Here is an 11,640-nt window from a genome sequence, read left to right as displayed (position 1 = left end):
CAAAATTCCTTCAGTGTTCCTCACTAAATTAATTTAAAAATTCCTCCAACATTTGAAGTATGCCTCCAAAATTTTTAATTATAATTAGCAACCAAAATTTAGTAGGCTAAAATTAAATACTTACGACCAAATTATTTTTAGTAGTTAAAGATTGCTCATTTAGGGACTAATTTTATTTTTTGTAGCCCAAAATATTATTTTCGACAACTAAAACTCAATTAGTCGTCAAAAATAAAATAAATATTGACTAAATGTGTTTTGGTTCCCATAAATATATATTTTCCGACCAAATGAGGTAGTTACCAAAGATTAAAAATCAAATTATACTAGATATTTTGTGACTAGATTTCTTTTAGTTGGCAAAAGTTAGTATATGACAACTAAAATATATTTAGTCGCTGAAATAAATTTTTGGCAACCAAACTTTTGCTCACCAAAGATAAAAAGTAAATTTTTATTTTTCATTCAACGACTAAATGATTTTAGTTGCCAAAACTAACCATATAGCGACAAAAATATTTTTTAATCTCTGAAAAAAAATATTTGGCGATCAAACTTTTGGTCGCTAAAGATAAAAAGTAAATTTTTGTTTTTCATTCGACGACTAAATAATTTTAGTAGCCAAAACTATCTATACAACGACTAAAATATTTTTTAGTCGCTAAAAATAACTTTTTATCGACCAAATTTTTGGTCGCCAAAAATAAAAAGTAAATTTTTTTTTTCAATCAGTGACTAAATAATTTTAGTTGCCAAAAACTAACTATACAGTGACTAAAATATTTTTTAGTCACTGAAAACAAATTTTTGATGACCAAACTTTTGGTCGCTAAAGATAAAAAGTAAATTTTTATTTTTTATTCGGCGACTAAATAATTTTAGTTGCCAAAACTAACTATACAGTGACTAAAATATTTTTTAGTCGCTGAAAATAAATTTTTGGTAATCAAACTTTTGGTCGCCAAAGATAAAAAAATAAATTTTTATTTTTCATTCGGCGACTAAATAATTTTAGTTGCCAAAACTAACTATACAATGACTAAAATATTTTTTAATCACTGAAAATAAATATTTGGCGACCAAACTCTTGGTTGCCAAAGATAAAAAGTAAATTTTTATTTTTTCATTCATCAACTAAATAATTTTAATAACCAAAACTAACTATACAGCGACTAAAATATTTTTTTAGTCGCCAATTGTGAAAAATTTAGCAACTAAATTTTTTTTAGTCACCAATTGTGACATTTTTAGTGACTAAATTTTTTTTTAGTCGCCAATAATCAATACACCCCCACTAAAAAAATTTAGTAGCTAAATATTATACTTTTGCCGACTAACATAATTTTTGATCGCCAATTCCACAATTTTTGGCTACCAAAATATTTTTAATCAGCAAAAGTAGTCTCCAAAAATGTACTTTCTTGTAGTGTTTAGTGTGTTAGGCCGAGGTGGGTGACTGTAGACACTTTATTTTGACCGGCCTTAAGACTTTGGCTCTTTCTTTTGAATAACCGCTGACGAAAATTAGAATATGCTATTGTATGAATTTCTCAACAGAAAAATCAAATTGAAGCTTGAATCCCAAACCTCACCCAAACCACACCTATTTTGGCCGAATTATTTTATATCACTAAAATATTTTTAATTTGCAGTATTTTATAATTTTATATAATTTTATGTGTGTGTACATATTATGAGCTGGTGTTATATAAATTGATACAGTTTAGCTATTTGATAAATAGAAAATAAAATAAAAAAACAAAAAAAGGAAAATTAAAAAAAGAAAAGAAAAAATAGAGTATGATCAGGGATATTTTGGGGGGGAAGATATCGTTATGAGGATGGGTTTGATAGGATATATTATTGTGGTGGAGAATATTGGTAGAGAGAGAAAAGAGAGCTAGAGAGAGGTGGTTTTTCCAAGTGGGTGGTGTGTGTGTGTGTGTTTGTTGGGGGCTCATAGATGGAATGGTTTTTTGAAAAGAAAATAAGAGATAGATATATATATAGAGAGAGAGCGCATGAAAAAAAAATTAAAAATAAGAGAAAAGTTAGTGATTATGAAAAAAAATTCATGAAAATGATCATGAAAGATTCATGATCCTTAAATTACCTTGATTAGTATGTGATGTTTTATTCTAAGTGTAATTCAAAGGTCACAAAACTTTCATGATTATTTTGATGAAATCTTTTTCATGATATCTAATATTAAAAAATAATCCACTGCCATTCTCCGCATTAAAAAGATGGTTGTGACTCTAAACTTCTGAGAGAGGCATGTAAAGAGAAAGGAGCTAGAGGTAAGAGTGTTGCTGGGGCTAAAAAAAATCATTATCATCTCACACATGGGTTGATTTCTCTCTCTCTCTCTCTCTGCAGTTTGGGTTTGAAAATGTAAAGAGAAACACTGTCACAGACACAGCTCAAATTCCATTCCATGAGAGAGAGAGAGAGAGGAGAGAGGAGAAAAGGTGGTGGAGAATTATTTGGGAGAGGGAGAGACACACACAAAAGGGGGCTCTCTCACACACAGATTTTTCGGGAGAGAAGTTCACAGCCATGAAGTGAGAAGAAAAGGCAAAAGCTGCCTCTCATCTCTCTCTCTCTCTCAAGGTTCTAAATATCGGCGGGTACGTGCCGTACCGGCCGGTTCGTACTGGAAAATGGGAGGGCTGAGTCGGATACTCACCGATATACCGGCGAGACTGAATTTCACGTCCGTAGCGGCCGATTCCTGATACGTATCGGACTGAATCCAATACGTGAGCGATTTGTTTCTGATACAGGCTGATACGGCTGAAAAACGAGCAAAGCACGGTGTCTTGTGTATGTATGAGTGTGGCTACTGAGCAAAGCAAATCACGGTATCCTTAAGACCTGCAAAAACAATTGAGAAAAGCAAAGCAAAGCACTTGGAGGAAAAGTAAAGAAGAATAAGCAAAGCACCTGCAAAAGGGAAAATAATGGACCAAAGTACCTGCAAAAATAAAGCAAAAGCAGAAAAGGAAGGAACAGACTCACGGACTCAACTATTTCACTTCAACTTTTTTGTCTTCTTCAAGCAAAAATACACACACAGACTCACGGACACCATAAATGTGTTACAAACCTCTAAAGAAAAACCCTCAATCAGACCAAACCCAACTCCTCAATCAAACCCAAATCCATCCCCCGAGTCCCAGGGGCATCGATCTTGTAAAGTGTTGCAGGGAGAAGCATCGAATCGAACCCAAACCCATCACCGATTTCAAGGTACTTCGTCGAAGGTTTGTTCTCTCACTCATGCTCTGTTTGTGTATGATGCTCTGTTTTTTTATTTGTTTTGGCTGAAGAAGTCATAGTTTGCTTTTTAAGTTGTGTTCGGTTCCGTTTGTTTATAATATTTTTTTTTCTGTGGTTATTTTTTTAAATGCACATAATTTTTTATATATATTATTGAGGTTGAATAGAACTCAAGAGCAATTTTTTTCATAATTTTAAATGCACATAAGTTCAGAAGCTGAATAGAACTCATAATTTTACAACTCAGGAGCAGGTTTGTTCTCCCATAATTTTATATATATATATATATATATTATCAGCATAGAATATAATTTTTTATATATAAAAATATTTTTTATATATATTTTAAATGCACATATGCTCAATATATATATTTTTTTATATATATTATTTAAAGAGATTTAATCTGTCAAATTTTTTATTTCAGATTTTTTTTATTATTTTAGATTTTTAATCTGTTAAATCTTTTTATTTCAGATTATTTTTATATCAGATTATTTTTATAGAGGTTTAATCTGTCAGATTTTTTTAAAGAGGTTTAATTGTTAAGTAAAAATGTTTAATATTTTAGATTTTTTATTTTTATTTTAAATGCATTATTATTACTAACTAAATTAGAATTACAATATTTGTTAATTGAAAACTGTTATTGTAGATAATTGAAAGTTATAATGGCGCACGAAGGTGGGGTTTGTCTATAATTTGTTTTTGTTTTTTTTGTTTTTTTTGTTCTTTTTCTGTGGTTATTTTTTTAAATGCACATAATTTTTTATATATATTATTGAGGTTGAATAGAACTCAGGAGCAATTTTTTTCATAATTTTAAATGCACATAAGTTCATAAGCTGAATAGAACTCATAATTTTATAACTTAGGAGCAGGTTTGTTCTCTCATAATTTTATATATATATATATATATATATTATCGGCATAGAATATAATTTTTTATATATAAAAATATTTTTTATATATATTTTAAATGCACATATGCTCAATATATATATTTTTTATATATATTATTTAAGGAGATTTAATCTGTCAGATTTTTTATTTCAGATTTTTTTTTTATTATTTTAGATTTTTTAATCTGTCAAATCTTTTTGTTTCAGATTATTTTTATATCAGATTTTTTTTATAGAGATTTAATCTGTCAGATTTTTTTTAAAGAGGTTTAATTGTTAAGTAAAGATGTTTAATATTTTAGATTTTTTATTTTTATTTTAAATGCATTATTATTACTAACTAAATTAGAATTACAATATTTGTTAATTGAAAATTGTTATTGTAGATAATTGAAAGTTATAATGGCGCACGGAGGTGGTTCTAGTCGAAAACTTCCAAGTGATGATAGTGGTTGGAAATTTGGAATTCCACTAGAAAATAATAGGCATAAAATTAGGTGTAAATTTTGTGGAAAAGAGCTAAATGGTGGTATAACTAGGTTGAAGCAACATTTGGCCCATATGAAAGGTCAAGTCGCACCTTGTGCTAATGTCAGTGGTGAAGTTCGAACACTAATGATGGATCATTTGAATAATTATAAGGGCAAAAAGCTTGACAAAAGGAAGATGAATGAGGAATTGACAGAACAAATTAGAGCCAGTTAGTGTGATGATGATGAAAATGATGAGGAGGACTTAGAAATGGTTATGGCCCGACAAAATAGGGCTAGTGATATTGAGGTTGCACCTCCTCCTGGTTTTGCTTGGCAAAGTCATAGTGTTCGTGAGGCTAGTACAGGTAGGAAATGGATTGATACATCCTCTCCAGAAGTTCAATTATTAGACATAGATGTGGATCTTCATAGGACCAAAGGCAACAAACAATCCAAACTCTCCTCTAGATTCTTGAAAGAAGCAAAGAAAAAATTAGGAAGAGCAGTTAGCCAGTTTGTATTATTCACTCCAGTGCCTACTAATGTTGTTAATTCTAAATGGCTAGAACCAATGTTGGATACTGCAAGAGAGGTTGGAAAAGGAACAAAGCTACCTACTTCTTATGAAGTAAGCCTCTAACTTAAAGTTTGAAAAAACTCTATCTATGTTTAAAAATAAATAAATTATTAAGATGCTTGTTAATAGTTTTTGCTTGTTATTTATTATTAAACAGGTAACTGATGTGTATTTACCAATGGAGTATGAAGCTTTACAAAATTGGATAAAATCTCATAAATCTAGTTGGGCTGAGAGAGGTGTTACAATTATGTGTGATGGATGGTCTGGGCCCACAAGAAAGCACATTGTTAATTTTCTTGTGTATAGCAATCGTGGAACAATTTTTCAAAAGTCTGTGGATGTAATTGATGTACCTAGTAGGACAGCTGATTATTACTTGGGCCTTATGGACAAGGTAGTGGATGAAATTGGAGAAGAATATGTTGTGCAAATCGTAACTGATAACGATGCTGCGATAAAGGCTGCTAGTTACAAACTCATGCAAAAAAGGGAGAATCTATATTGGACAGGATGTGCAGCTCATTGTATTGATCTTATGTTAGAGGATATTGGGAAGAAAAAAAGTGTAGCAAAGGTGTTGGATTGTGCAAAAGTAATCACACGATTTATTTACAACTCCAATTGGGTCGTTGATTTCATGAAGAGATTCACAGGAGATTAGAGAGTTGTTACGTCCTGTCATCACACGCTTTGCCACCAATTTCATTACTTTGGAAAGCATTGTTAAACATAAGACTGCTTTACAGGATATGTTTCATTCTCAAGAGTGGAAGCACAGCAAATGGTCCAAAAAGGATGATGCAAAAGAAGCGAAAAAAATTATACAAAGTAAAGATTTTTGGACCAAGGCGGCAGATGTATTAAAAGTTCAAGAACCACTTCTAAATGTGCTTAGACTTGTAGATGGGGATGAAAAGCCCACAATGGGTTTTATATATGAAGCCATGGATAGAGCAAAGTTGGCCATCAAACAAAAATGTCGCTATTATGTAGATTATTGGAAGATTATTGATAATCGATGGGCTTTCCAACTATGCACGGGCTTGCATGTTGCTGGTAAGTAATTTTTAATTTATTTAAATTATAAATTATGTGTTCCTTGTCTCACTGTTATTATTATTTTATATTTGAACGTATGTTATTTTTTAAATCCCATATTCCAATATGGGGAGCACCTTTCTAATTATCGAGAAGTGATGACTGGAGTTAGAAATGTGATTTCGAGACTTCTACTAGATTTAAACGAGCAAATACAGGCGATAAACCAAATTAGTCATTACTTAATATTAGTTAAATTGATAACTTATTATTTGACTTGTGAATTGTGTTTGTAAAACTGCTTATTGCCTTTTGTTCATTGCAGATCTCTTTATTTTGTAATAAAGAAGATTCTTTTGGTGCTGTGTTAGCACAAAAAGCAGTGAAAGCAACAAATCCTGGTAATTATTATATACTCAATGAACTATTAACTATTTTAATTATATATTATTGTTACATTGTCAACACTTCTATATCAAATTATAACATAATCACTAATATTTGATTGATTTGTATATAACTGAATGGTGGATCCATTATGGTACATTGGCTCCGGCGCTCCAAAAAGTGGCTGCGAGAGTATTGAGCCAAACCACGTCTTCTTCTAATTGTGAGCGCAATTGGAGTACATTTAGCCTGATACATACAAAGACAAGGAATCAGTTGAAGTATAAAAAATTAAATAAACTTGTTTATGTGTATTACAATATGAGGCTAAAGATCAGACATGCAACACGAAAAAGCCAAGATGATAGAGAGGAATCTTTTAACTCCATCAATCTTGACTACATATTTGAAGAAGATGATCTATTAACTCCATGGCTTCAAGAGAGAGAACATGCAGTCTTGGATGATGAAGATAACTCAAGTTGGTTGATTGTTGATGATGATGATGATGAGGGAGATCATGCAACTAGTAGCCAAGTACCTCAACACCATCAAAGAGCAAGGTCTATTGGAAGTGGCTCTAGTGAGGGTCGCGATTTGAGTCCACCTAGTGGTAGTGGAGATGATAGTGATGGCAGTCGTCCTCCAATAGGTGGTGGTAGTGGTGGACAATGGGAGTCTGTAGGTTCTACACATGGTTGTAGACACAGTATTCATCATACTGATCATGATTGGAACAGGGATTCTACACAGCAACGATGACATTCTATTTCTACTCCTGATGTAGAAGCATCAATTGGGCGTTCACGACATATTGATGATATTTATGGTCATCATGACCTTAGAAATCAATTTGGACATCTCGGAGTTAGACAAGAAGATGGAAGGGGAACTCAACATTGGCGACCAATATGCCAAGTACCATATCCTTATTACCCTCCTCCAAGTCAACCACCACCACACATCTATCAACCACCTTATATGGAAAATTGGAACTACCCTCGACAACCTCATCAATAGCCATATATAGAGGGTTTCAATTATGGTACAGGGGGACTTGCAATGACACAACAACAATCAAGTAGCAGTGGCAACAACAACACTACTTATGATCAATGCACTTTCAATAACTACTACCACGAATATCAATATGGAGAAATAGGCCAACCAAGTCATAGTGATGATCAAAGTGATGTGAGATATGGAGATTCTTCTGTACCACCACATAATTCTTTTTATTACTAAGTTTTAGAGTTGTTGATTTGTAGTAGATTGTTTGTATGCGATTATGATTGAAACGAATGATTTATTTTCATGTCCCTCTTTCTCTTATTAATTTGTTGTGCATGTGGAAGTATTGCATTGTTGAAAATAAGTAAAAAAATATTTCCACATCAATTTTATATTAAAAGTTTAACATATATGCCAAATAAAAGGTTGAGACTAAAATAAATACATATCATTTAGTTGAAAATGAGTCAAAAAAGTGCCTCTACATATCAAAATTTTGATTAAAATGTGATAAATTAAGGCTAAAAGAGTCAAAAAAATGCATAAAATTGAGTTTTAGATGGATTGCTAATGATTTTTGAAATTTCACAGCCGCGACGCCCGATACCCAATACGTACCGGTCGATATTACCGATACCGATACTCCGCGATCGATACCGTTACGTTACCCGATACCGCGATTTAGAATACGGATAATCTACTTCTGGGATTCATGGCTTGAGCTTCTTCTGGGTTTTCATTTCTCTCGGTGGAGAGTTTGTTTCAGTAGTAGAAGATAGTTGGTGGAGTGGTGGTGCAGTGGTCTCGCTCATCATCTCTCTAAGTTTTCAGTAGGAAGGAGGAGTGAGTGAACCTCCTCCACGATAGCTGGAACCAACCCATCTCAAAAAAAAAAGAACACACAGCTCAACTCTCTCTCTCTCTCTCTCTCTCTCTCTCACGGAACTATCTTTGTCTCTAAATCTCACCTCACAATCCTGCTCTCTTCAACATCCACTCTGATCCAAGAGAAGAAAAAAAAAAGCTTTCTAGAGAGAGAAAAATGGGAGCTGAAACTTGCCAAGAAAGCAGCCACATCAACATCCCCATACAAAGTACAAGCTCAAAATGCTAGTGTTTGTCATACTCACCGCGTCCGGATCCTCTAGAGTGGGATTTCCTGGAGTGATCCCTGAAGTGAGTGATCCAATGGCTCAAAATAAAACTAACCAAAATGACGTCGTTTTGGTTAGTAATTTCAACAACAAAAAAAAAAAACAAACTTTGAGGACAGAGATTTTGCAGTTTGCAGATCGAGAGGGAGGAGGAGAGAGAGTTGAGGAAATAGAGATTTTGCTCCAAAAACAAATAGAGATTGAGGAAAACCAGAGACAACCCGTGTCCAAGAGATTGATTTATTTATTGTTTGATCGAGAGGGAGGAGGAGAGAGAGTTGAGGAAATCTTTATTTCAAAGAATCTCTATTTATAGTTGGGTTGTTGGAGCAAAATCTTTATTTATTGTTTCTTGAATCTATTTCAAAATCTCTATTTATTTATTGTTTCTTGAATCTATAGTTGGGTTGTTGACGAAATAGAAATTTTGCAGAGATTGATTTTTTTTTTTTTTTTGCAGAGATCTAATTTTTTGAAATCATGTCCTCTAGTTTTTGGATCTTTATTCTTCAAAAAACTCACTTTAATCTCTATTCTTCAAGAAGCTTCAAGAACAGAGATTTTGCAAAAGTTTTGATGGGTTTGAGAGATGATGAAGAAAATAGGTGGATTTGCAGAGAAACCCAAATGAAAATGGATTTGGTGTCATCCATGGCCATGAACTCCCTGAAAATTAGATTTTGTGTCATCCTAGCCCACCAAATGAAGATCCATGGATTTATTAGATCTTCATTTTCCCCCAAAAAACTAAAGCCCATTGAAGAAACCAGTAAATCAAGAACACAAATAGCCATGAAGAAGAAGAAAAAGAAGATGAGAGTGAAGAGATGGAAATATGAAACTCAACCCTTTTCTTTCTCCCTCTATCTCTCTGTGTCTTTGTATTGCTTCATATCTCATCTGCAGAAATTTTGAATTAAAGTTTTTTTTTTTTTTTTTTTTTGTGAAATTACTAACCAAAACGACGCCGTTTTGGTTAGATTTATTTTGGACCATCGGATCACTCACTTCAGGGATCACTTCAGGGAATCCCACTCTAGAGGATCCGGACGCATACTCACCACCCTCCTCATCTACATCTTCACTGGCCCTTCCTTCAACCTCGACCCAATCTCCAAATACACTCAACACCTCTCTCTCTTCCCACGGGTTCAGCCCCTCCACCACCTTCTCATAACCCCCCGAATCCAACCACCTCAAGAATGGAACCGCATCTGCCACCGTAAACACCCTCATCAGTTCAATCATCAACCCCAAGCCTCTCTTATCACTGCTGTTCCAACTAGCTTTGATCTCTCTCCTCCACACCAAAACAGCGCTGCAATCTGTTATGGTCGAGTTGGTATCATTGTCCCAAAGGTTGTTCGGAGCTCATGGACGAAATGTTGCATTTACATTCAGCTCAAGCACTTGTGTAACTGAGATACTTCGGGATCGTGTGGACGTGCCATCAAATAGGAACACTCTTAATGGATTTAGAACTTTTTTTAGCGGCAAAGATCTGTCAGCCAAGAAATGTGTGTCGTGCAACTCTGGAGATATGAGGCCCATGACTGAACAAGCAGCCAATCAGTTGATCCAACAGGTTCCTGAATGGAACTTGACAAATGATGGTGGTACGATGAAGCTGAGTCGCTCATAGAAAGTCAAGACTTTCTTGAAAGTCTTGGAGTTCTTTCAGGCTGTTGCCAATGTTGCTGAAACAGAAGGTCATCATCCAGATCTTCATCTTGTCGGATGGAACAATGTGAAAATTGATATATGGACCCATTCTGTTGTTGCTGCTACATGTTCATGGATGATATTCCGAAACCCAATCTCAGCTATGAATGCCTTTGGTTGTGGAGTGACACTTGTGGGATGCACATTTTATGGTTATGGGGAGTGACACTTGTGGCATGCACATTTACGCCCCACCAGTAACAAACCACTAGTACGCCCCACTCTCCACATAGTCTGAAGGAGTTGATTCCTCTGGTGACGCTTCCATTGAAGATGAGTTTAATGGGCTGAGGCGTTGAAGACATACAAATGGTTATTTGCTAGTTGATGAATGGCCGGGGTTTAAAATTTTTATTTTTATTTTGAATGTTTGTGAGGATTTTGTTTTATTCATCTCCTTCAGATTTGTAATATCTAAAATGTTGTAATAATTCTTCATCCATACTTCTTATTTATCTCATTCTTTAATCGCTTTCCCTAACTGTACATATGTATATATCTAACATGCCATGCATATCCATGCTTTGCATCCATGATTCATGCCTAGATCCAGCTAAGTTTGCATCTTTGTGCTTTAATTGATTCTTATATGATTTTGTGCACTATCACATGTTTTGCAATGTTTCACAAGTCATGTTTTAGAAGCCGGATCTTTAGAAGTATTCTTGTATATGTATTGCATTAGGATTTGTATATAGAACCATGCATATTTTACTAACTTTGTTTTGTAGTTTGTTCGCGGGACGTCAGTAAATATGTGAGCTTTTATACTTTAGCATCTCATTTGTATATAATTTTCTTATTATGTTTAGCATTCTACCATGAGGCTATTTGCTTATGTGGTATAACTCTATGAATGCCAATGAATGGAAGTTGTGTCACTTAATTCGGAATAATGTTAATTTTCATATTTGTAAACTCCATTTATTTTACTTACCCCAAAAAAAAACTCCATTTATTTGGGTTATATATTTCCAAATCTCTTTCAAAATACATGAAATCAAATTATTCCAAAATGAATGGTATAGTACTCTATATTTGTATGCTTCACATAGTAAATTTTAGGATTATTTAATCAAAATATGAACATA

At 33.6% G+C, this 11,640-nt stretch overlaps 1 protein-coding gene across 1 annotated transcript; it reads left to right on the top strand.

Annotated features, from left to right (window-relative positions):
- Positions 1-10,157: 10,157 nt before the first annotated feature.
- On the top strand, positions 10,158-10,715 carry LOC114283737 (pterin-4-alpha-carbinolamine dehydratase 2, mitochondrial-like). Its single transcript, XM_028226613.2, has 2 exons — positions 10,158-10,412; positions 10,509-10,715. Exons 1-2 carry the CDS (start codon positions 10,158-10,160, stop codon positions 10,713-10,715), a joined length of 462 nt encoding a protein of 153 aa, XP_028082414.1.
- The last annotated feature ends 925 nt before the right edge of the window (positions 10,716-11,640 follow it).

This window comes from Camellia sinensis, chromosome 8 (assembly GCF_055761805.1).
Source record: "Camellia sinensis isolate YWXY chromosome 8, ASM5576180v1, whole genome shotgun sequence".
In the NCBI taxonomy this organism is placed as follows: domain Eukaryota; kingdom Viridiplantae; phylum Streptophyta; class Magnoliopsida; order Ericales; family Theaceae; genus Camellia; species Camellia sinensis.
Note: the sequence above shows the minus strand (reverse complement) of the source record. Positions and strands in the feature narration are given on the sequence as shown.